The following is a 27,953-nucleotide window of genomic DNA, read 5'->3' as shown; positions in this document are numbered from 1 at the left end:
AATAAATTTGCAATTTTATGAATATAACAATTATATAACATATTATAATTTATTATATAATACATATTATATAATAAATACATTATATAATATATTATATGAATGCTTTGTATTTAATAAAAATCACAATCGCATCTCTTGAAAAAATAATGTTAATGTATGTTAATGTATGAAGGCAACTTTGGAATAAATTCGACCGACAGATTCGCGTTAGCACTGAATAGGGTGGTGACAAAAACGTTTAATGAAAATGCCGACACGGATTCGCACTTTAGCCGGAAACAAAGCGTCGTGAGGCTCGTGAGAATGAGAAGAATCGCGTGAGGATGGTGAGGGAGGCAGAGGGAGGAAACACTCGCGGTATCGGATATTACAACCGCGTTGGAGCAAGGACACGAGGAGGTGAGCGAGTAAGCTCGCCCGGTAGACGCGAAAGAAGGGATCCGAACCCCCCACTATTAAATGGCCCGATTGCAGTCTAGGCAAGGAGGAGCTACATCGGGGGCGGCTCGGCATCATCTAGCCTCAGTGCAATTCCACCATCCGCGAAGTTTAGTTACATGGTAACATTGGAAGTGTGTGAAGAAACGCAAGTGCCTCGTCACAGCTTGAGAGAAGATTTCGACTCGACAATCGATGAAGATGAATTGACACGACACTCGAAATAGCGGATAGTTTGAAGATCGATAGGGGGTTACTCTTGCATGTTCATAGGGTAACTGTGTCATTTTAACATATAAATTCGTATATTATTAAACAGAAAATAGAGCTTCGATAAATGACTTTGAGAGATACCTAGAACAAGGTTAACGCTCTAACTCGTCTGAACAATATAACTGTACCGAAGATTGTGTAACATCAGAACTCACGGTATATAAATCGAGCACGCGTGCAAGTTGTAAAAAAAAAAAAAAAAAATTAATTTATTTTACGTCCGTAATTAAACGGCCAAGAGTAGAACGATATAGATTGCATTTTCAAGACCATAGCGGAAAAATATATTATTTAAACCGTTTCCACTTTGCGGGAAACGCAAGCATCGTAATTGTTTGGTGAGCGGTAATTCGAAACTTTTATTTCTTAAATGAACCGTGTGAAGAGAGAGAGAGAGAGAGAGAGAAGGAGTGCGGAAAGTGTCTGCGCCGGCGTAATGACATGGAGATGGAATACTAAATGAACGGGGCCGTGAATGATCCGAAGGAAACCCCACGTTCCCACAATTAAGCTTGTCTACACCGCGTAAAGAAGCAATCTCTATCGTCTTTGCCTCAGTAGTGTCCCGGCACTCGTCAAGTAACTCTTACGAGAACACGAGATCTTCGCGATTCTTTGCAGATCATCTCGATATTGGAGCCATTAAAAAAAAGGATCAGATACACGAATGTAATTATATCGTCAATGGACTCTATCATCGATCAAGAAAAAATTCGGAAGAATCACCCCAGAGTGTGAGACTGCGATTTAAAAACATCAGGTTTCACCGAAAAAAAAATTATTAGTTTTTTGTAATATATATTATTTTTGCTCGTTGTTTTTGTTTTTCAATTATATGATACAAATCTATATCCTATATAAAATCATACCCTCGATCGTACAAGATTCCAACTGCACGTGTAACTGAATGTAAACCGGGATGTGAATGTAATAGAAACACATGTCGCGAAGTCGGAGAAAGTCAAGTCACAGAGTACCCCCGATGTTTTCAATGTGTATAATCGAGACGTACAAATTGTCCCTCTGATAAAACCAAGAAGCGTACGAGACGGACAAGAGTAGAGTGGCGAGGAAAAAAAAATAGTTAGAGCGAAAGGAGCGGCGACCACATATTCATATGAACAGGCGCAGAAATGCGGAAGAGTAACTCTGTTGATGACACTCGACTCATGTCAATGACGCGGCTGAAAAGAGGAAGAGGACAATGGGCGAAATCATTTGCAGAAGACAATTGAGGTAGAAGACTTTTTCGTGTCACGAAAGACAACTATTGTATATATACGCGATGGAATGGAACGTCGATAAACGAGAGCTAGAGGTCAAAACGTGAGGTTAAACGTACTGGGAACCTGATAAGAGTCATTGCGGAGGAGGATAACCCGGTAAGAAAGAAAGGAGAAAGGGCGAAGTAAACCGTTCTCTCTCCAAGAGGGGAGATCGGGAACGCGTGGTGGATATCGAGTGTCGATCCGGAATGTATAGCTAGGAGTATCAAATTGTTATATCGATGCCGCGAAGAGAGCCATCACGAGAGAGGAGTACTTCGTGAGAAAATGTTATTGGGTCGACATCGTAAGTAAATAATAGACGTTTTGATAAGTGGACGAAGGGGAAGGAGAGCCGAAGAAATTGGTTCTTCAACCGGCTCATAATAAATATGCGAGGGATATCGTCGATGAAGGATTATAATGCGTATCGCGAAATACATAGAGTAAGAGGAGAACAGGCGGATTCGCTAATTAAAATATCATTCCGATGAAAAGTGGTTCTGCTTCAGGTATACCGATATACCAAGAGTTCCGAGAGACGAGTTTACAACGAGTTATGAAACGTTATCAGAATAAATCGGAAGAGAAAATCGATTATTAATGCGCGGTTCAAAAGGAAAATTTTAACAGGACAATTTTAAAATACATATTTACAATACTGCTGTTATATATAAACTATAACGAGAATCTCAAGAGGCGTATTGTAGAAACAAGGAACAGGCGTTCCCATCCTTGTTTGTGAAAAATCGCAGAAGGAAAAATATATATTTATCATTTGCGGTAACGTTGTTCCTTTTTAACGTCGCGAAAGGACTCCGACGAGAGATGTTAAACCGATGGTTCAGTGGCGCGTGCCATACACAAGACGAGGGAGAGAATAATAAAAGGCAAATCGCCCAGGGGTATTCCCGTTATTCTAATAAAGCGTACTAAGCGTGTTATACGTGAAGAATAATATTGCGGCAAACAGAGAGATCGTCTCGACAAACCGCACTATAAATTATTAACGGAGGTGGGATATCACTCGGGCCGAGAGAAAGCCGTAGAGAAATATCGAGGATATTGTACTGATAAGATGTATCATATGAATCTTGATGTGCAGAGAGAGGCCGGAAATTTACTTTACTAATCTAATGAACGAGACGGGATATCATCGTCAATCGCGAACGTCTCTACGCTTTAGATTCCGACGCGGTTGTTTGAATCCGTATTGCGTCTGATTTACATGCACATCAACGCGTTCGCAAAACTCGCTCGTTCAGTTTGAAAATTGGAGCGACCAGCCGGAAGCCGTATCGTCGTAAATATAAGAAGAGCTGAAGCGGATAAGAAACGCGAGAGTGGCGATCGCGGACGAAAAAAAGCCCGCCGCGCGATTGCAATGAAGCGCAGCGGGCGAAGAGAGACAGGATTGGATTCGTCTCGTTTAGTTAGCAGGAAATAATGAGAAAATACTTTTATACTTATGGAACACGCAGGAGTAACCTCTCGCAAGTATAGTCAATCTCAGTCGTGTGAAACGACAGAGGTATACAACAACAGTTACAATAATTGTCATGATCGCTAATATATACAGCACCGAGAGACCTTCATTGTTTTATTATCCTTGTCATGCAAAAAATTGACGGAGAACAGCGATTTAGATAGAGTCGCTCCCCTTCTCTCTTTCATGGAAAAAAATTTCGAGCGAGAGCAACGGGTGATTCAATGGGAGCAGACGGGTACGCCTGATAAAAAACGCAGGAATTCGGATCGTGTTCCGTTGGAGCACAACAGGAAGCTTTCTAGATTAATTCCAGCATCGTATTACGCGTGACCTGAAAAAAAAAAAAAAAAAAAGAAAATGGGAATCGGGATCGGATTTACGGTTGCGATCGAGCTCCGCAGCTGCCGCATCTTGTCTTAATAGAGTGATTATCCGCGGTATAGCGGCACATTGATATTAAGATCTTGTGAACACCGCGATTAACCGGCAGCGACACTCGTTATTAACCATAACTGGAGAAAATTGTGCCGAGAAATTTTCACTTGACACAGTGCCTATGTGTATATGTCAAACATTACCGCAGAAAAACTTCACGACGACCCACAATCGTCGAATGATCCTGATTTTTTCGCCCGTCGAGGACGCTACGGTAAAATCTGTCGGGACACCTGTAGACACAGATGTTTACAAATAAGTAGTTTGTCGAGGGTATTACGTTTTCTTCGTGTGCCTCTATACACACCGGTCATTCAGAGGAACTATTATAGACGAGGTGTTGATGGTTTTACGTTGATGCGGCGATAAATCAGCCTGACGTTAATCGCGATACGCATCACTCTTTACATCTGAATACGCGCTCACCCTAAACGAACCGAGGAGATTACATTTTACTGAGAGAAACAGGATCCTGTTAGAACTGGAGTATCCAATCGGATCGACGGAATAAGGAACAGGGTGGAAAAATCGAAGATTTAAAGGTATCCTTTCGTTCTCGTAATAATTTCCACGATAATTAGTATAATTATAAGTAAATATCGAATCTGACGTTACGATCTTTGAAATCGTTAATTTATTACGAGCATATTTCCGATATGCAACGTAGATTTATCGTTAACAAATTTTTTTTGCAAGTAGTATACTTCTAAAATATGCTACTATATGCGAGCTTGCGATTATCTTGAAAGATCAAAAGAGAAATCGTGAAATATATTGTAAGGAATAAAATTTTTATTTAAAGACAGTTTTTTTTTTTTTTTTATCACAATTACGATACTTTACGCACAATTACGCATTCGGCATATTCTGCATTTATGTAACATCTGCAGATCTCTACGAACGAAAATGAATGGTTCCCAATAAACGTTAAGATGTTGATTCTAATTTATTTTGCGCGAATAATGAACATACACACAGATACATATTATCTTTATTTCTTACTTTCGTCTCGCGTTAGCGCCCCTTAATCTGATGTTTCATGCCAGGCTTGCTTTTCAGATCGGATGTCTCGCCTCACAAATTCGCCAGCCGTGTAAACGTCTCGTTGAGATTCGAGAAATTGCTGTCAGTATCATTGCACCAATGATCGTCTTCCCGCCCGCGAAATCAGTCTCGCTCGTCGTGTATTGAGGTTGCAGAAGGCATTGAATATGAAATTGTGCGATTTTCGCACAATTTCCAGACTTCGCCTTCGCGGCAATAGACAAGCAAAGCTTCTCTAACCGATGTCAAGATCGGTGGCTCAAGCTGTGATATACGAAACGAGTAAGTCAATCTTTTAATTGATATAAAAAATTACAATATAGAATATATATATTTGATTGTTTGGATGAAACGTGTATTTGAAAATATCGATGTTTATAAACAGGACATTTTTTTGGAAGATTAGAAAGTTTTGCCGGAAAATTTCGAGTATTTGATAAAAATTAATATTTTTCAAGAATATGAAAATATATTCTAGCTTTTCTTTTGCAGAATATAATTTAACAAGAAATGAATGACAAGACAGAATATAATTTAATAGTAATAAGACATGTTATATGCATGTAGTTGTTAATGTCACTTTATTGTATTCTAGTACAATTATTCAGCAAAGAAATACAATAGAGTAATTATAGGAACAAAACTTTCTAATCAGACAGGAACTTTACAAATAGCGTACTTACAATTAATTGAATGCATTAGCAACATTAACGGATTAAAATTCATACAAAAATCATACGCAAGAGCGCATTGATAACTTATTTTATTTTAATTGCTTGTACTATTTTTTTAAATTTTCTGCAATTTGATTTGTGTTGCTTTTATATGTATATATATATATATATGCGCATGCATGAAAAATGAAATGGTAATGATGTAGCAAGTATTTCTATAATGAGAAAAAAAAAGTATACAAAGGAGCGTAGATTAAGACTTCAACAATCCGTTAGAGGAAACGAAGTGCATCGTTTGATTTAAATTTCATGAAGGAAAACACTGTTAGATGACTTTGCGTCACTGTTTACAAACAAGTCAGTTTAAGTACCAATTTAAATTCGAACGATTGTTCACGATCACTTTCACGCAACTCATTAGTCACTTTGAAACGGAAGACTAGCAATATAAAAATATAAATCATCGGTTTTTCCTTTTTTCATTATATTATATAAATTAAATATATATTTACATAACATCTCTTTGTGTGTGTCTATTTAAACAAGTTAAACTGTACACTGTCTGTTAATTATCCCCTGACAATCCGTAAAAACGATATATGTTCGTACTATTTAATAAATAAACAAAGAGAGATTTTTTTCTCTTTAATAATAACACAAAGCATCTTGTCAATCGCAATTCTTTTTTGCTAGTTTGCAACATGAATTCCTTTGTAGCGCACACTATAGATCAATTAGACTCTCAACAATGCAATTAACGTCTTTCGTGAATGTCAATGCTACTACTCGTTCCTGACCTTTCTCATTATCGATTGCTTTCACCACTACGTGTATAGCGACTTTCGATCTCTCAACGATCGGTGATCTTTACTCGTTTGTGATCATTATTCACTCATTTACAGTAACTCATACAGAAAATTTCACTTACATTATTTTTGTCGATAAATTTTTTCTACTAATTTTCTACTAAAATGGATTTTTTATTTGTCAAAATTTATTTGTACGATATATTCTTTAATAAATTTTTGACGTGAAATCTTAATTAATTTAATGATTAAGATATAAGTTAAAATCCATTATGACTTTTTAATTTCCCATATATTCAGATTCGGTAATTGATAATGAATAATGAGTTGAAAACAGTTGAATTTCCGCTAATTAAAACTTAGCATCGCAAATAAATGGAATAAAGATTTATAACTCGTAAATTAGTTAAAATTATCGTTAATATTTCTTTATATAAAAGTTCTTATTCCAATTTTTATAATAAAGATTATGATAACGTATAAATTCATATATGTATACCTGTCAAGAAATTTTTAACACGTATGCCTACAATGATTCTACACTATATAATGTAGACAGTGCTCAAATTTTTTTAAAATTTTTAAGAATTTTTAAGATGCAAATCTCTTGAAGTAAATGATGTAAAATGTTCATAACCATTATTTAAAAAAAAACTTAAATACCAAATATACATTAAAAAATATCTAATTTAAAAACTACAATTTTCAATTTTCAATTACATTTTGTACAAAAGTCTTGCGAATCATTCTCATGACATGACGTAAATACAGGCCAATGGCCAACATGTATATCGATTTATGACACGCGGATGTAAGTATAACATGGCATATGCCTTCGAGCAAATTCTATCTCCCGACAAAGATTGCAATTTTATTCGTGCAATTTCCGCGCATGTGCTCAATCCAATAATCATACAGGAGAAATTGAAACACATGTTCATTCGCATTATCATGAATATTTCGTACGGTAAGTGTATCAATGTATGCCAGCAAATATCATCGCGCACGCTCGTTAAGCACTTGATATCGTTCACCATCCAACTTAAAGCACATATACAATCAATCTGAAATTGTAAACACTTAAATTAAAAAATTAAGATACTTAAATAATACGATTTAAATGAGATGTATTAAGGCAAATTAATGATCCGATTAAGTATCGCAAAAGAACAATGTAAAAATTAAGAATTAAATTTTTGTATACTAAAAAAACTATATAATCATGCACTTTTCGTCGAATTATATAATAAGACATATAAAACAAATTAAAAATTTCACCGTTAAAGAATAATTTTAATGAGCATGCGCATAATGTACTTTTCATCAAATTAATAACGAGAAAGGGTGGGAAAAAGGTTTGATAAAATCTTAAAAAAATTATATTTGTTTTCACTACATATTTCTCACTCCTGGCTAGATATATATACCTGATAGTTGCAGTAGTCGAGGTGGTAATTACATGCCAATTACATGCCGCTGCTCAAATACCGGTACCTAATCATTTCCCATGTCTTCTCTATATTATCTTCACGGCGCTTCTACGTGAATTGTTTTTGCAATCTATATGAATTTATCTTAACTAGAAATTCTGGTGGTGTAATCTTGCGGAATAAAATACATTCAGTCCTTTCTCTTTTTTTCGTCCATGTCGAGCGATCCTTCATTAGTCCGATGGCAATCAACGAGGCGATAACATAATTCATTGTCGGCAATTCCGAGCAATTGCTAAACTGATTGTGTCGAGATAAATATTCACGTAGATTTGTTGTAGTGATACAATTGACATTATGAAACACTCTTGTTCTCAATAAATAAATAAATAAAAATATATACAATGTACTACATACATAAATATACATACATAGTAAATTATATTTAAATTATATTTATCAAAATTTAAATAGAAAAAAATGAAGAAATTTTTAAATTAATTCTTGTAGAAGACAGTTTCTATATTTTTAAAACTGCTATAATTGTAAAGTGAAATATATATATAAATATATTTTTATATTAATATATGCATATATAGAACTGTAAGCATTATTATTAAATATCGAGATCCAAATAAATTAGATTTCTTTTTGAATTACGAATAATCAATTACGATTATATTAGTACGAATATTGGAACATTACCGTCGACTATCTATGAAAGGTAAAGACGTTCTCTGACATTGCGAGTGTAAATCACGTGCTCATATATAATAGCGCCGCCACAAACATAAATTGAAATCTCATCATTATAATTCATTGTTTTTATATAAGCTCACTGGGCATCTTAATCACGAGTACATGTAATACTATGACAAATGTGCAGCGAAAATTACTAAAATCGAAAGTGGAGAACAGTTTCTCTAAGTATTGACAAAGCAAGCATACGCAAGGGAAGTAACTTTAATACTGTGATAGAGAGTAAGATTTCTTTTTGAAGCATTATAAGGAAAACGACTAATCCATTTTCACTTGCGTTTTTCAATAGATTAGAAAGCAATGTGAGTATTAGCATTTTGTCAATGTTCTTACATACATTATAATTTCCTTCTTATTCCATTATTAAAGTGTGCAGAATCAGTCTATTTTCTGTTCAATGGTACTAATGTTTTGTGAATATATGACGTTAAAATAAAAAGATGACGGTAATAAAAATAAACTCCTTCCATATTAATTTATAATTACATTATGTCGTTAAAGTTCCGTAAAAAAAAAAAGATTAATGAAAGAGCAAACTACATCTGCATAATTGTTTACATATTAAATTATTTATTAATATTGATTTTATAAAAGAACACACGAAAAAATCTAAAAAGTAAAATTCGTTTCTTTGCAAATTCTAGTTTCAATATTATCTCATCGCTCTGACGATTTGTTGTCTATATAAAGTTGTCTCATTTCTCAAGTGCTGGGGAGGCAATTAATTAAGAATTAATATAGCTATTTGAAATTTATATCATCTGCTGTCGACCGGTACTGTTCGACATATTTCCCATCGCGTGGCATAGCCAGGTGCATTAATCTACATCTAATACACGCGCGCGCGCGTAAAGAAATTAATTCAGAGGTGGTTTCCCGACGATGACGTCGACGAGACTACTTGCTGTTAGCCGGCGAAGGTATCTAAGCCCGCAAGAAGTGCCGCTATGTCCTACATAAGAGCCGAGGCGGCGGAGGATGATTCTGGGACGGGCACGTTCGGTTATTACGTATCTTCCGGGTCCGGCTACGATTGGTTTCTTAAACCTCGTATCGACGTAGATTTCAATATATTTTAATATTGCGAATTTTCGTTTACCGAGAGCAAGCGATTTAATGTATTTTGTCTTGGTATTCGCCTAGCTTTTATGGACTTTAGGAGAATTCCGGAAATTTTAATTATAATTAAAAATGTTTGGAAATTCTTATCATCGATAAAACGGTTACGGAAATTTACTTTTAATTTTTTTAGATTAGTTTCCGTTTGACTATTTTATATTTGCTCGAAGATGACAAAGCAAAATCGTAAAGCACTCAATGGACATTTTCTTTTTGAAATTACTTTCCGGTTGTAATGTGAATAATATTAGAAGTAAATAAGAAAGAAAAATAAGATTTACACGCACAGCTCCTTAGCTGCTAAACGCCATGACTCGTTCTTTCTCTGCTTATTATTCCACTTTGAGTGCACAGATGGTGGTTGGACTTAAATTGTTACTCAGCGTATCTTTACGAACTGCGATAACACATCTGCACATTTTCTGCTTCTGTTTTCCATTTGATTACACATATCGTAATATAATGTATACAATTTTCGTTCCGATAGAATTCATTCTTTCTTCCGAAGAGATTCGCGGTGGCGTCGATTAAATCGCTCGAAAAATTGGCGACCAACGAGTCACAGACGCTAGTAAACTAGACCGTAAAAAAACCGTTTTCCTTGTCTATCACTGTATGGTTAGGCATCATTCGATTATACCTTAAGACGTGACAAGTAGATCATACGCATTACGATCCGCCAGCGTTTTTATAGGGATGTACATACGTACGCACGGCCCCTTTGTCGGCTTGAAAAAGGGGTGCCGGTCCTTCTATTTCCTCCACTCCTTTCTCTTCGCGAACCGGTTCCCGAGCCGGGTTGAAACACCGCGCGCGTTCCGTTCTTCAGCTTCCATCTGTCGCGCGGCCAGCACGCGAGCCACGTCGGAATGCGCGCTCGTCTTTCCCGCGGTTGACACTCGCTCGCATTCCGCGCGCGAGCACCGCGCACACTAGAGAGAGAGAGAGAGAGAGAAAAAAAGCTTCTTCCTGGTGTTAACCATCGGTTAACATCACGCACCTCGTTATTGAGATGGCGCGAACCCTTCATCGTGCCTGTCGCGTGCAGGATGTAAAAAAATGAACTGAAATTGTAGAACACAAAGTTGCTTGATAATACATCGGGCAACATTGACTTGTATCTAATCTGTCAGTTTCGGTCTGCAATTACTCGACGATTCCGAACTTTGCCATGCAATTAATATTGAAACATTTTGTGATATTAGGAGATAATTGAATATAACAGAGCAAAAGAAAGAAAGCAATTCTTTCTGAGTTGACATTAAATGACGTTTCTATTACGTTGTCGACAGTTTTGACATTGATCAAAATTACATATACGTATAATATTTTGAATTATGTAAATATGTTTATTTATATAAAAGAAGAGAAATTATTAAAGCAACAGAGAGTTTTAAAAGTAATTATTATTATTGTTTATTGTATTTAATTTTATTTTTAATGATATAACTTATGAATTTTGTTTTCAAATAAAAAAATCTTGACTGTTTCTCTGAGTCTGATTAATATTGCATTGGAAATGTCAACGAATAATATCGGTTAATGAAATATTACGTTTAAACGTATCTCACATTTGCATTGATTATATTTGTAATGTAATTATTGCACTGTAATAAAAAGTGAATTTTATAACTTTCGCATATGTCAATATTGATACTAATTGCATTTAATATCAGCACCGACATCTGTGAAAGTTTAGATACACACTTTTCTTCCTGATTCTGATCGCAAATGTCGACTTCCTAATCTAATTTTATATTATAGTGCACGTTACGCAAAATCTGTTTAAGTCCCTTCTATTTATTAATCTTATAACTTGACATGACTAAAATATTTTTTCTAAAGTCACAAACTATACTCCAAATATGTGTCATAGAATATTGTTACATTTTTTTAACAATCTTTCACCTTATATGGTTACAAAATTCCTTACAGATTCAATTTTGCATTATAAAATTAGAAATATAATTAAGATATAAATCAGGATTCGAATTTTTAAAATATAATATCTGTCATAGAATGTTGCTACATTTTTTACAATCTTTTATCTTATATGATTCTAAAATTCCTTACAAATTCAAATTTGCATCGTAATAAATTAGAAATATAATCAAGATATAAATCAGGCTTCGAATTTTTAAAATATAATATCTGTCATAGAATGTTGCTACATTTTTTACAATCTTTTATCTTATATGATTCTAAAATTCCTTACAAATTCAAATTTGCATCGTAATAAATTAGAAATATAATCAAGATATAAATCAGGCTTCGAATTTTTAAAATATAATATCTGTCATAGAATGTTGGTACATTTTTTTTACAATCTTTTCTGGTATGATTCCAAAAGTCCTTACAGATTCAAGTTTGCATTATAAAATTAGAAATATAATCAAGCTATAAGTCAGAGTTCGAATTTTCCGAAGCCTGGTCTGAAAGACATCCACTTTGGCCTTGTATCGTTCCGCTCTTCAACTACTCGAGATACCGTATCGTCATGTGCACCGTACGTCAAGTTCACCCACTTCGCGCATCGATCGTCGCCGGCGGAAGAGAATCTCTCGCTCGCTCGCTCGCGCATACTTAGCATACGCGTTATATGTATCTGGTAGTATGAAGACGACCACGACGGCGGGCGACGGGCGAAGGTTGTTCAACTCGGGCGGATCTTGTAACCGTCAAGTATAACGGGTCCTAAGGCCCGCGCACGCCGGGCATCGCGCCGGCGCTCCACCTTCGGTTCGGTTTTACCTCTTCGCGCGAGCTAGGCGAGCGCGTGTGCACGTCGAGAGAACCCTCTTCCTCTTCTCCGCCCGCTATAAACCTTCTTCAACCTGGGCACGACTTGTCGAGCTCGCCAGTCAGCCGTGCACCATTGTCGAAAGATCGTCCGGGTAGTCGACACTCTCCGCCTCGGTCGCGATCTCTTCCGACTTGTCTTCCGTTTCTTAAATATTCTGCCGATTCCTCAGATTTATTACAGTTTATTTCGGACATCTATCTAGATACTTTTCCATTCTGTCGCGTACGTACGGTGTTTCTTCTTTTCCGAACAGGTGGTTGCCGAGCTGTAGTTGACGCGCGGATTCGTATCAGTGGTGCGCCGAAAAGTTTGTCTCGCGGTCGTCAGGGGTGCGTGTGTGCGTGTGTGTATGAACATCACCGCGTTAACGGTGATTCGATGTGTCATTGAGCAGTTAATTAGAGATATAGGTAAGATTTTGATAAATTTACAATGATCGTCAATTATATTTTCACCCTTGCTTGATTTATTTTAATTATGCAATGTTAACATATTTTACGCTACTTTTGTCCATCTTTTAGTATTTACCGTCATGCATCATTAATGCATTAAATATATATAATATTATATATATGTATATGTATGTGTGTGTGTGTTTTATAAATGTTATATCTATTATATATATGTTTTTTTTTAATGATATATATATAATTTATTTAATTTATTTAAATAATATTTAAAAAATTATGATGTATTTAATCATAATTATAATTTTAACTCAGAGTTTATGTAACGCAAAGATGTTACTTTGTCGTTACGTAAATAAGATATTGTAATAATGATAACAGAATCAAATATCGTTTAGGGTCCGGGATGTAATATCGCTATACCTGTATCTATTTGATCATTGGTACAGCTTACTTCCTTGAAAGAAGAATCTCTAGTTCTTCTTCCTGTTTTTTTTTTTCGCATCATTACGTTACGTTATACTTATTGAATCGCGTTTTTCCGGATGTCTTATCATATATTGTTTTGTTAGATGATTGGGATATAAAGAACACTTTTAAAGTTTATACGCCACGCTCCAAAAAATTAGGATATAATTACACTGATTAATCAATGTTATTAAAATATGCGATCTACCGGATCAATCATTGAGGAAAAAGTGGCAGAATTTTTAATATGTTTGGGGATAGAATTAAAATAATTCTACATTTTAAAATAGCTTAGCAAAATTAAATTTTTTATTATTAAAAATTATTTTATTATATTAAAAACATTTTTAAAGTCTTGTTGATTTATTTTTTAAGTCAAAAAATTTTGTTTAAGGTATAAAACTTAATTTGTCAAAATCTTTTTTGTTATATGCAAGCTCTCTATAATTATTAATTAATGAGACATGTTAATGAGACATTTCTTAAAAATTATTTTTCTTAAGAAAAAAGTATTTTTTATTATTGACAATAAACACAGCTTCTTTGTACTAAACAAATACGTCACTCAACACTTTATATAGATGCATGATTTGTGGATTATTCAAAATTATCAATGTTTGATGTTAAATCAATAACCCACAAATCAGAAAAATAGAAAAAAAATTATAATTAGTCATTACGTTGTTATGATACATGAATCTTTATCTTTGTTTGTTTTCTTTTTCTTCTCTATTTTACGGATATGTTAAATTATTTATATTATATTTAGTTCTTTACGTTTTTACATCAAGTAAAAAATATAAAGAATTGAAAATGAGAAAAAATATAACATAATTACCGTTATTAATCCGAAACGAATTACAAATCGATGGGAAGGGAGACTTCGCGTGAGAACGTTCATCGTGCGAAACAGTCACGGCAATAAAGTATCCGCTTTCCGTAACAATCATACATCTATCTGTAAATAAGATTCGATTCGATTTGTTGACTCGAGAACGATCGGAAGGAGCGCTCTTCCATCTTCGATCTTCGATCATCGTGTCTGGTGGTTCGTTTTATTTCGTTTTTTTTTTTTTTAATTTTTTTTGTGATCTGATTTAAGCGGCGATAGAGATGTCCGACGCTCGTTAGAGCATAAATCTGTTTGTTAAATGGCGTAGTTTTATTGCGCGCGCGATCTTTTCCGCTGGGGCGCTCAGCGTTCCAGAAACAGATCTCATTCCTCGACTATAAGTGATTCCATGAATACGCGAATAGTCTTCAAGTATTCCTTCGCGGATTGAACGGCCGTGAGGTTTCGAATGATTTTATCGCTCCGTTTAAACATGATTTATCACATTATTATATAGTTATATATTGTACATATTATTATTATTCAGATATATACATATTTATATAGATATTAAGCTACAAGCATAAGAAAAAGAAGAGAGGATATTTTGATATTACGTTCGAACTTACAATTATATTTTATCACCATTTCTTTCATTCGTCATAATTTATAAATTTACTTTCCATATTAAACTTTTATTTAATGAAATCACACATGATATGACGTAAAGTAGTTCCCCGTAATTGCACTCGTGTCTATTTATTCTACAATTGCGGAAAATTACTGCAATACGTTTGCCATCGAAAATAGTCAGTGCGTAAATAAGAGCATGAATAATAACAATTATTGTTACATACAACGGTTCAATATTGCTAAGATAAAATTACCAGAGTTATACACAAAGTAGTTCATAATCGTCAAGCATTCAAAGAACGCTTATGATCAATTAAAATTTTTTCATTTAATTTGCAATTATTGTATATTTATCAATTAAAAAAAACTACTTATAATATATCACATATAAGAAACGAGTGTTTATGTATTATTTAATATTAATATTATAATAAATAGCATATTGTTTTTGCGCGAACGGCTTGAATATTTAATGCCAATATAGTTGAAAAATAATTACAACAATTATTTATGTTTAGGAAAGGATATAATTTAATATTGTTGCGATATGTTTGCGATTGTTTGTCGTTTTTTTTTTACTGACGCATGTATTTGGAATTTAAAGAATCTCTGTAGCGTTACTCACAAATTTAATGGGAGCCGGTTATGCGTAATTTTCATGTTTCACAAAGATACATACAAATGGTTAACGGTACGTGTCCGTTCGTAGAATTTGCACGTCGGACACTATTATTTTATACCGGCGAATATGTCCCGGCTTCTCACACTTCGATTACATTTTCACATTCTCTGATATCGCCGCGGGATGCACGATCAACGCGTCACGTACGAAAGACTCCCGAAGAAGCTCGACGCCCCGATCGGGGTACCGTTACTAGACACGATTATATGAACGGAAAAATGCAACGGTAAACAACGTTCAGGTGACAATCATGTAATCGATAAACGGATTCCACGGATTCCGTTGACGGGAGATATTAATTGTAAATGACAGTAGCGGCTTGTCTTTTTCAAGTCGAGACTGAAAGTATGTACCTCGCTAATTTTCAGCCGTGATTTCGATGCGCGAGAAAGAGAGAACGTTCCTTGTTTGTATGATCAGAACACATTAATTAAATGTTCTCTGCAAGACAATTTCTCTTAATTTATTCTTTACTATTTATTGTTATTTTATTTATTATTTATTAAAATTTTTATTGATAAATGTGTGATTTTTATACTTTTTATTCTAGTTTCTCGGAAAAAGTTTTAAATTATTTCACTGTTGTAAATACATATGAACTATGGTATAAAATTTGACAATTTCATTGCGCGAGTATATGGTTAATTTTATATAAACGTCGATGCTTCTAAGATAATTTCACCGCTTGTATTCTACGCGCATTAATGGTTGAACAATCGAAAATGAAAATTGAATACGAATGATTCTTTCAATCAAGACCTTCGGCGACAAATCAGTAATCACAGATTCATGTCGCGTCTCACAATAAGTAAAGTCACCAAAATCAACTGTCTCGACAATTGCGTCATTAGTAACCTTATGATTGTGCATCTTAAATTCTTCTATTGTTGCTGTTCAACATCAGGTTTAACTTTAAAACTTTTATATTGTTTAAAATATCAAATAAATAGATCAGAGTTATAATAATAATTAAAATATAAAAAAAATTAAATTAATGTAAAAATTAAAATAAATTAATTTTTTAAATTTAATTCTTAAATTAAAATTGTTTAATTAGAATTAAACAGTATTAAAAAATTTTGATAATGACTTCTTTTTGATTAATTGCAAGAAATGAAAAAATGAAACACTCAAATTTATTAATAAGTGCTAAGAAAACGTAATTTTTTATAAAAATCAGTAACTAACTTTAAACTTAAATAATTTCTAAACCATTCATTGTGCTCAACTTTTACACAGATATTCAGAAGAAAGAGTAGAACAATCTAGGAAATTTTCATACTTTTGTCAATGTTTTAATACTTCCTCAAATTACCGAGAAGGAAAAAATAAAAAATCTCAATTTAAATATATTGTTCCCATCTGCTTTGTGAAACAACACATGCGAGATATTGCAAAAGCGTTTGTCGAAACACATAAAAACGGTAAAGACATATTACAGATTTTCGTTTGCAACAGCGTTTACGAAATATACTTATTCTCATAAATGTTAATGCAAGCGTCGCGTCTCTGTCATCGTAAAATTAAAACCTTCTACTTCCGCGTTTGCTCCACCGTTTCCTGTCACTCCTTCTGTGCGATTAACTCGATCGTGCCTTTCATTTCGATAATCGCAAAAATCGTTTTTCCGTTCTCTTACTCTCGACTGGTTCCCGATGACACACAGTCCATACGCGTACAACGAGATCTACTATCTAGATCAGGTTCGACGTTTAGGAGTGTAGGTCATCGTGTCGAGGACAGTCTCTGCAGAAGACAGATGCAGATTTCGCGGAATCTCCCTTTGTCTTTCTTTTTATAATTCACAGAACGTCGTTCTCGATAAAACCATTTCTGAATTTGCAAATAAATTACGCAAAAGATTGTACTGTATGTCTTCTTTATAAATGCAGCATATATATAATCTTATTTTAAAATATTCTTTTTTAATCTTTGTTTTAGTGCGAAGATGAGGATGCAGATACTAAAGATTGTGGTGGTCCTGCTTGTCGCAGGATCAGGGGATGCCAGACCTCAGAAAACTAGTAAGTTTAAAAAAAAATCACATTATACGTGGTGACAATATTATAACACGACGGAAACAATCGGTAATATCTAGCAATCAAATCACGTTATGCAACAAATTGATAGCAGAAATCGACGTTTTCTAACGCACGATTGATGCCTTTTACACGGTAAAATTGTAGGTAATAAACCGTGCTTATTCAATTAGTCTGTCATTTTTTCAGTATCATTCTATGACAGCTGAGAGGAAAATGTATCTCAATAATAATTAATTAATATAATAGTTTTGATATAATAATTTTACTAGTTATTACACATATAATACATATACTAACTGTTATATATTATAATTAATATAATAATTCTTGCTAATTATTGTAATAATTATTATAATTATTATGCATTTTATAAATTCATATAATTCACGTATAGTAATTATTTTCAATGCATGGTTGATTTTCCTACTATTTCTGATAACGAGGCTTTCATTTCTTAAAAATAGACTTTGTTTGACGTTCCATTACGGAGAAAACGCATACGAAGCATCAAACGTGCAATTACTTAATAGTATCAATTATATATTGTTGTAGCGTGTCGAATCGCAACTTGTCCTTCTTATCGCAATTACGTCATTGCTATACCACACATAGTGTTTTTTCTTACAAAATCAAAATTTCTTAAGACGGAAGCGTTTATTTAAACTTGCAGCAATTGGAAATTATCACGGCTTAGTAGTTTTATTGCGACTGACAGTAATTAGCACATTATTAGAATATCGTAATCTGTTTACGTAACGTGTCCAGTGTTTATCTCGATAACTGGTACTATATAAACTTTTCTTCTCCCTATAAAATTTTGATAAAAATTGTATTTTGCTTTTCAGACAATGTAAATTCGGCAACACAAGCGAAAACGAGCGACGCAGGATTGAGAGACGTTCAAGCCCGGAACAAGACGCACGATACAATTCGGGACGATAGCAGGTATACAGGGACTTCCGGACGTAATAGAAAGTCGTATATCACACGTTTCCGCGATAATATCGATTCGTCGCGCAAACATAACGTGATCGGTTCACGCGCGAGCAGTTTTGTTCCGACAACGCGATCGTTTAGCGCTCGTCGTTCTAAGATCGATGACATCTGGACGACGTCTGAATTTAAATCACCTTCGGACCTTTCGAAAACGAACGTGTTAGGTGAAATTACAGAGATCGGCGCCGTTCGAAATTTAAACAATCCAGACAGATCTTTGTCTGGTGGTCTTTTAAATAATTTAACAAAGTTTGTTTTCGCGTCGAATAAAAGCTCCGATTTAGAGGTTGATCGAATCATTGATTATTCTGGAAAAATAAGTAGCGAAAATTTAGAGAGACCGAAATCTGATGCGACTTTGAATCAAAATTTTAAATTGACAGTCGCTCGGACGAGGTACTCTTCCGGAGGAAGTAATTTCTTGACGAATCATGGTCTGACCAGGATGAACGATGATATTTCTATTGCGAAAAATCGGCAGAAGTCAGGTTCGACTTCTGTTAAATCATCTGAATCATTCTCGAATAAACGTATTATTGGAGATAATACGTTGCGTTGGAAGACAGGACAGGTTTCGAATATTCCTTCTTTTCATATAGCGAGAACTAAGGTCTCGATTGAGCCCCGGGAAAGCGCTATTTCAACTCATTCCATTCGTAAAGATCACAAGTCGATTCGTAAAAGCGCAGATTCGATCCTGACTCTACACGAAAATTTAAAGCCTAGTTTCGTAATCGATCCTTCTCGCCACATTGTTGATTCCAAACGCAACGATTTGAATAATTCAAGAGAATTAACGCGTCCGATCTTGATCTCAAGTTCGAAATCAAAAGTCGGTTATGACGTATTTCGCAGACACGCGATAACTTCTAATAGAAACTTCGTCAAGCTTCGATATCCTTTCTCTACCTTAAATCGAAACACTAGCAATGTCGCGTTGAATTCGAAGCTGAAAAATGACGACAATGTTCAACTGAGAGAGTCGATGAAGAACCACTTGACACGAACAGCTGCAAAGAGGCCTGCTTTGAACGATCGGACGATGTTAGATTCGACCAAGAATCATCATCATTCTTTGCATACTCAGAATTTGTCGAGTCAGGTCGAGAGAGTCGACGGTGAAGACACAACGAGAGACGACTATGGTACATCGACTATGGTACAACATAACGCGTACTTGAAGAACTGGCCGAATGAAACGTTTCAGGGAATCGAGGATCTATACAATTATGAGAAGTACACTTCATCTCTGGAGAAGAATTCGAATCATTACTCCGGCTTTCACGATGCCGATCAGGTGCCGATGATTTTATCGTCGAACGACGGTTACTACAATCATCCGGATCCAATTATTAATGCCAGCGTGAAGAAAATCATCAACTGGCTGAAGGTACCAACAATTATACCGAACAATACGCAATTTATGGATGACAGCAACGCTGTTCATAAACCGGTTGAATCAGTTTTTGAATCGATCTATGAAAATTTGGAACCTAATCGTCCATTGAGCGTTAGCAATCATGACGACGATCATTACGAGACTGTCATTCTTCAGGATCCATCTCAGAGTGAAAATCTCGATGAAATAAACTATCATGAAAAGTATCCAAATTTCGTTCATCCACAATATGTAACAGATTCTGCAAATATTTCTCCTGCTTTAATTTCTTCCTCCTGGTCCGACGCGGCGTTGCTGAAGAATAAGACCGTTTACAATCCCACGACACATGTGACGCAGAATACAGTGGTCCATATTTTAAACAATGGTTTAAAGGAACCAAATGTAACGCAAGTGCCTCAATCAAACGCGGTATCTGCTGATCAAACGGTTTCTTCTTCAGCTCAAAATCCGAATGTTGATGTAATATTGCATGATAAAAACAAAGAGAAAAAAGAACCTTCTAAACAGGAGATCAATACCTTACCCTCATCATATAACTGTCCGACAATCACGATAAATACGTACACTCGCGTGAACAATACGATTCAAAGCAAAGAAGGATGCACTGATCTTAATATAATTGTCAACTCCCACGTGTTGAGTACAAATGTGTTCAAGCCGAGCGACGAACCGACCGAGCTCGATCAGCAGATCTCGTTGGCGACTGAAAGCTACGGTGACACGGACGAGAGTGAGAAATATCCTGGGGAGATCGACGATCTTTCTCATCAGGATTCTGTAAATAGTTACGTAACCGCATCGATCGGAACGTATGACTCGCTTGAGGCTCCGCGACCAGGTCAAAATGATTATTATGATTCTCAGAAAAATCCAGATAGCATCTTAGATGGGAAAGATCCTGTATCCTCAGAACTGTCGACCGTCGAGGTGTTTCAGAATACTCAGATCAGCGTGCTCGGCTCAGGCGTTCCGTTAACAGACTCGGAAGCGGATTCGGTTGCAGATGGTCCTGTCGGAGCATCCGTCGATGGTCCCGCCATTAACGATATGGCTGTTTCTGAAGCACTAGCTCTTGAAAACGTTGATTCTATAAATTCGCCGGCTCTCATGAATATTCCTTCATCTTTGAATTCTGCAACGGGTCAGGCCAACAATGGTCTTGGCTCCTTGCAGCTTCCCGCACTGCCCAGTCGACCCTTATCGAGTAATAGTTTATCTTCGAGTGCGGGTGCGGGATCTTCCTCCAACGATGCATCTTTATCCAACGATGATGACGATGATTTCGATCTATCGCCAAGCGGCGTGTTGCAGTCAGTCGCCTCGGTCTTCACGTACTTTTCTTTATTGAATCCATTAGGTTACAGCTTCTTCAGCCTTGCTGCAGCACCGTTCGCTGCGATGGCAGCCGGTGTGCTCGGTGTCGCCGCGGTGATCTTCCCGTGGGCGATACCAAATGTCCTCGATTTCGGACGTGCCGCAGACAAGGTGACGATTAGATTCAAACCAAATGTCGAAGAGTTCGTTAAACAAGCCGTACACAAGTACAGTGATCTGAACGAATGGAAGAGCAGACGGAAGAAGCGCAGGAGATGAATTCATTTCCAATTGATCTCGTAATGCTCGTGCTTTCTTCGAAATTATTTGGATTCATTCAAAGGTAGAAGCCATAAAACTTGCATGAAGCAAGTATGGTTCCGTTAGAATTAATTATATTATATAGGACTCGAAAGGGTGTAGTGATCGTTCATATTGTTCCGTAGTTGATTGAGAATGATAAGTGATTAATGGAAGAAGCGAGAAGAGAAGATAGCGAGATGTGAGATTACATTTATTTTAAAACGTATGAATGCGTTAATACATATTAACGCATAAAGTAAGATATATAATATTAACGTAGATTTGTAGGTACTTCCTTTCGTGCAAACAAAGCTTATTTATCTGGATGAATAATGTATAGTGATTAAATGAGTAGAAAATTTATTTATTATTTTATGAATATAATATCTTTCACACACACACACACATCTTTTTTTCTTTTACCATTCTTTTTCTTTTTCTTTTTTCTGCGTGTGAAAAGAAAGCTATAATAGATATAATTTTTATAAAATTATTGATTATATAAGTTTGTATATAAGTTTATAATATAACTTTGTATTAAGTAGCTTTGTTTTTGTTGCCAAAAATAGTATGATAGGAAAACATTCGATTTTCACATAAATAATATCATAGATTAAATAATATAATGTTAATCTGTTCAAAGAAAGCAAATTTATGAGTACAAAATATATGTACATATAGATATATATACATACGTGTGTGTGTGTGTGTGTGTGTGTGTGTATATACATATGTTCAATATTTTATTTCACATTTTATTACTATTATTATTATAACTATATGTTCAATAGTGGAACATATAGTATTGCGTTTTTTATTGCACATATAAATTTTCTATAAATTAAATAAGTTTTCTGATAAAATATTTATATAGTAAATTAAAATTAATTTTATAATCATTGCTTTTTACTGTGTGTGTCGGAATTACACGTAATAAAAGAGCTTACGCTATTTCAGGGCATTTTTAGTATATTTGTGCCAACAAATATGTAACATTAATAAAATATTTGAAACGAAGACTAATACTTATTCTTGTGAATAAATATATAATATTTTATGCCTCCGTACATATTATATAAAAACGTATGTTTCCTATTTTATATATACAATCTCCTTAAATCCTATCCTACTGTTTATTGTTGAAAATCAATAAAACTTTTTTTCTCTTTCGCTCGTCGTAAAAAAATACCATGCTAATATTTAATTTTAAATTATGCAGAAAGCAAGAAATATATACAAAATTGTATAGTTTGCAAAATGTAGTATACAAAAACAAATGAGAGATATTGACATTGCAAAAGAAGAAGTTATATCATACATATATGACATAACAATAGGTATGACATTAATATACAATAATTTAATTATATTACAATAATTAAATATAAATTAAAATAAAATTATAATAAATTAAAAATGATTCAACAAATAGTACAAACATTGAAATAATACAAATTGATGAAACTATAATTCATTTATTTATTCACAACTGCTTTTTCGTGTTATATTTATTTAAATTAAGTAAAATTTTATTTTGTTGCTATTATTTCATTTGGTACTTACCTTTGAAATCAGCTTGGTGCTTAAAATGCAAAGTGTTAATATTTCTCTTAATTATATCGCAAGTACAAATTATTGTTAAAATAGAATTTATATAAATTAAAATAAAAAATTAATCAAAAAATATTCTGTTAAAAATTTCAATTCACAAAAATTCTTTACGCTTAATCCACTTTATTTACTTGGAGACTTTTGGCATGTTTAAATATGTAAATTGTAATTAAGAAAAAAATTTAATTTAAAAGCCAGTATTCATAATCCATTCTATCATCTTAAGTCATTTTAAGACTCCATTCAGCCAATTAGATGGCCGAATAAAATCTTAAAACCTTAAGAGGAGTCTTAAATATAAGAAAGAACTATGAATACTGACTTAAAAATTTTTAATTAAAATTAATTTGATTAGTTTATTGTGAGACACATAATTGTAATAATTTATTTGGAACTGTATTATGTTTTATTTTATTCCTTAGTCTTTTTTTTATATTGATTCTTTAATTGCATGCGTAGTGTTTAACATTGATGCTAATCTTGTTATTATTACTATACGAATGATCAAGTTTTAACTATTGCACAGGAAAGGTAAGAATAATGTTCAATAACACGCTGTTTACATATATAAAGATTTCTTCCAAAACGTTTACTAATAAAATTAATAAAAATTATTTAAAAAATTCACCCGAAGTAATTATAATAGATATCGTCGCGTGATATGAATCCTTTACAATTTTCGTTTTTAAAATGCGATTATACCCTATATAGCTGCGTTATATCATATGTGATTATTCAAATCGGAAGTATCTTATGAAAGCACATTCGATTATTTTTTTGACAAAATTTGACAATAGAATTTTATTTCAGCGAGCAGCTAAATGTCACCAACCGTAACTTGAAGGATCTGCAATATATGGATCAATCCCTGAGAACCGTCGCCACTCAACTTCTCAATGTTACGAATCCGCAAGACGTGATGAAAGTACATAACAAAGAGTTTACCAAGGTAGAACATGGCATTGGGACGACGCTGAAGTCCTCGGAAAAAAACGCTACAGCTTCATTGATAAAGGAAGTCAATCCAGAAGTCGGTAATTTGGAGTCCACTGGCTTAAGTTTCGGCAGGCCGATAAATTCCAAGTTTAGTTACTTCGAGAGTAGCCACCCTGGCCAGGCAATGGCGATGACGGAGGAAGAGCTCGAGCGGGAGATGAGTTCCACGAGGCTGATGACTGCGTATAAGAATCAGCCGACGACTACTGGCGGTATTTCCACGTGGATCCTGCTGAATCCGCCGTCCACGACTGTGAAAAGTGCGGAGGTCGAAAAAACAAAGTTACAGCAACCTTTCCAGACGGAAGTACGACTAACGGTCAGACCAAGCTCGTCGATCGACAGAGTGGAAACGATCTCGCAGCCTGATAAGACGACGGAGAAGAGCACACCGCAGTTAACCCCCGTTATAACCACGGAAAAAGTAACCGTGATCACGAAAAAACCGACTACAACAGTCATGAAGAAGATCACAACTACTCCGAGGCCGGAAAAAGACACTCCGGATTCGGAAAAGTTAGAATCTTCCTCGAGTACGACTTTAAAGGCAGTTCGCACCACAACTGTAAGTACTTTGACAAGCGACGGAGCAGCTTCTTCGACAACTATTCTTACGACGAAGAAGAGTCAGGGGCCGCGAACCACTTCTAAACCGAAGATTACTACGCCGAGAACGACTTCGAATTCTAAGCCGGTAACGACAAAGCCGACGAGACCAGGTCAACAGGGTAGACCGAAGCCTACCACGACAAGAAGAACCACGGTCAAACTTGAAACAACGAAAAACGAAACTTCTGCGTCGACCGGGAAGATCGAGAAGGTGACCTTCAAACCCGTTTCTATCATCACAACTCCAGAACACAACAAAGCGGAGAATACCGAAAAACCGATATTCGTCACTAAAATCAAAGCTTCGATGCTCATGGACCAGAAACCCCCGACCACTCTACCTCCGACATCGGCCGCAACCATCCCAGATTCCGATATCGCGTTATCTAAAACGGATTTGAATGGTGTTGACCTCGTGGAGGTGCCAGTGAGATCGAAGCCGATCGGCACGAAGGTGAATAACGTGTTGAAAGTAGAGCTGAAGAAGCCTGCGGATGAGACTACGCAGATTGAAATACAGCCGATTAAAGTCAACGCGCCGGTCCTGAAGATCGAGAAGATCGACAAGGAGAAGATGGAGCAGCTGGTGGAGAAAGATACGGATAATCTGAGTAACTCCAAGATAGACTTGCAATTCGACTTTAATCCCGAACTAACGAAGATTAACGTAGAAACGCAAACGCCAACAGAAGTGACCGCAACGTCGACTACGACGACCGCAACGACAGCGTCGACCACAACTAAACGACCGAGACACAATTCGAAGAGGAAGAAGAATAAAGTTCGCAGACGCAAGCCATCCACGACTTTGGCGGTGCCAAGTTCGACAGTCGCGACGGTTGTTTCTACTTTGATGGAGACCAGCGAGGGTATCACGGACGCTAACTTTTTAGATAACGCGATCCAGGAATCAAAGATCGCACCCGAGACAAAGGTCGCAGCAAACGCGACAAAGAACAAGAAAAAACAGCCGCAGAAAGCGATCAGCACTCAAATCTACAACTTTCTCAGTCGCGAGGTGATGCCTAGCTTCGGCGTAATGTCGCTGGTAGGTCTGGGTCTTGGTTTAGCCTCGTACTTCTTGTACCCCTTCGGCGGTACCATCGCTCGAAGAAACTACGAAGTGGAGTCAAATTACAAGTACAATCCGGACGAGTACGGCGGTAATTACGGACAGAGCGAGGAAGAGGTGTTGTCCAAGGTATTCCAAGGTATGACGAATCACGAAAGCAAATATCCGGGAGCGAAAGATGTCAATAGCAACTATTATCATTATCAGCATTACGACGGTGCGTATGATACGCAGACGACGAAAAAGACGGACGCGAGATATCCGTCGATATCCACATCACCTGTTTATAGAACGATAGAAAATACTCAGCCAGTTAAGTATCGCAACACGGACTTTAGATATGCCGACGTTCAAACCACTCCGGTTTATTATGATCATAAACATTCGGATCTGGCAGAAGCGGGATCGGCGAATCGGCAGTTTGTAGTCGGTAACGTACCCAAGGAATATCCTTTTGACGTGAAAGTGGCCGCCTTGCCGATAGACAGCAAGCCTGGCGTTAATTACGTATCAACCGAGATCGGGCAAACACAGTTCGAGAGAGACATCGCGCAAGGTTTCAATTTCCCACCGGACTCGGCTGATGTGCATAATTATGGTCACCTGGAAGCCTCGACCATCAGACCGGACGATGGATATGAAGAAATCGAGATAACGCCGACCGCAGTAGCCGTCGAACATGGACCGCGATCTCTCAAGATTAAACGCGCCGTTGGTACCAGCGAAGGTGACCGACGTTCGAGGTCGAAGAGAGAGTCGGTAATACAGGTGATACCGTCGAAACATGAACTGGAGGAGGAGCGCGAAGAGGCGGAGAAGGAAGAGGACTTGAGCAACGAGATTCTGGACATCATCGACTCGGCACTGCCGGGTGGGGAGCAGCGAAAGACGAAGAATACTAGCGAGGACAACGAGATAGAAGATTTCGAAGGGCAGAGGAAAAAACATCAGGAGGAAGCCAATACGCGTGCGAAGGAATCCACTATGAAGACTTTTACTACCGTAAAAAATATAGAAACTACAAAAGACACAACGAGTGTCCCTGAAAGCACGACATTTACTCCCAAGACCGTCGAGCAAGCGAATGACAGTGATTCAAGCACCTCTTCGGAGACTTCTTCTGATCGAGATATCACGGAAGCATATTCCACGAGCACGACAATGAATTCGAAAACCACGGAAGCGACAACTGTCGAATGGGAGAGCTCGACTACGAAGAAGCCCGCTGAAAGCTTTAGCCTTTTCAACTTTGTGAAGAAAGTGGCCGAGATTAAGTTTAGGCTGGGCTTGACGATCCTCAAGCACGCCAGCGAAGGATTTGCGCGATATCTAGGTCACGTGCAAAAGAGAATCAACGGCGAGGAATGAGGGTGATCGGGCGTAGCGAACTCGAGGAGCAGCGACAAATTAACTGGCGATTAAAGTTTTGCGTTGCTTGTTATAATTTATCGTTTCAATCGCGCTCTCTAATCTACCTTATGCTACGCGCGTTTGCTTCAAAACGTCATTCGCCGGGATAAACGCGGTCCCGAAGAGCCTCGTAACGGTGGTCGACAATGCGAAGAGGCCAACGCACATCTTCCCTGACATCTTCACGGTCGATTCGAGACGCGATTTCACGGGCGATCATTTTTGTCCGTTTGTATCTCCAATAAATGATCGTCCTTTCACTTAGAAAGCTAAAACGATGAAGAGAAGCACAAACTACTGTTACGTCGGTGAACGCGTGGCGTCTTCCTCTTCAAAGTATTGAATCTTTCGCCAGGACCTGATCTTCGACGCGCGAGACATCGATTATCGACGACAATGCAATGTACTTTGATTTTACGATAAACGTTTGATTGATATGACGAGCTTTAATATCGATTTTTGAATCATCGCGCACACACGACACGCGACGTGACAATACGCGTCGATATATTTGTTCAGAATCAAAAGTAGCACGGGAGTTTTTGGTGAGGGGTTCTGACAAATTTGTTTTCTTCCAGAAAATCACGATTGAATTTTTATTGAAAATTCTTTTTATCTCTTTACATAACTAGTTTGGT

At 36.1% G+C, this 27,953-nt stretch overlaps 2 protein-coding genes across 3 annotated transcripts; both read left to right on the top strand.

The window, feature by feature from the left end:
• Nucleotides 1-164: 164 nt before the first annotated feature.
• On the top strand, nt 165-27,273 carry LOC140668633 (uncharacterized). Of its 2 annotated transcripts, XM_072897827.1 has the most exons (5): nt 165-4,445; nt 4,963-5,229; nt 17,502-17,584; nt 18,448-18,547; nt 24,039-27,273. In XM_072897827.1, exons 3-5 carry the CDS (start codon nt 17,509-17,511, stop codon nt 27,271-27,273), a joined length of 3,411 nt encoding a protein of 1,136 aa, XP_072753928.1. In that variant the 5' UTR covers nt 165-4,445; nt 4,963-5,229; nt 17,502-17,508. The 2 variants fall into 2 exon arrangements, with proteins under 2 accessions (XP_072753928.1, XP_072753930.1); XM_072897829.1 differs by lacking the exons at nt 165-4,445; nt 4,963-5,229 and adding an exon at nt 12,454-12,948.
• On the top strand, nt 18,554-22,036 carry LOC140668635 (uncharacterized). Its single transcript, XM_072897831.1, has one exon. The coding sequence runs from the start codon at nt 19,044-19,046 to the stop codon at nt 21,591-21,593; it is 2,550 nt and encodes an 849-aa protein (XP_072753932.1). The 5' UTR covers nt 18,554-19,043; the 3' UTR covers nt 21,594-22,036.
• Nucleotides 27,274-27,953: the final 680 nt, after the last annotated feature.

The sequence above is a fragment of the Anoplolepis gracilipes genome, chromosome 8 (genome assembly GCF_047496725.1).
Source record: "Anoplolepis gracilipes chromosome 8, ASM4749672v1, whole genome shotgun sequence".
Classification (NCBI taxonomy): Eukaryota; Metazoa; Arthropoda; class Insecta; order Hymenoptera; family Formicidae; genus Anoplolepis; species Anoplolepis gracilipes.
Note: the sequence above shows the minus strand (reverse complement) of the source record. Positions and strands in the feature narration are given on the sequence as shown.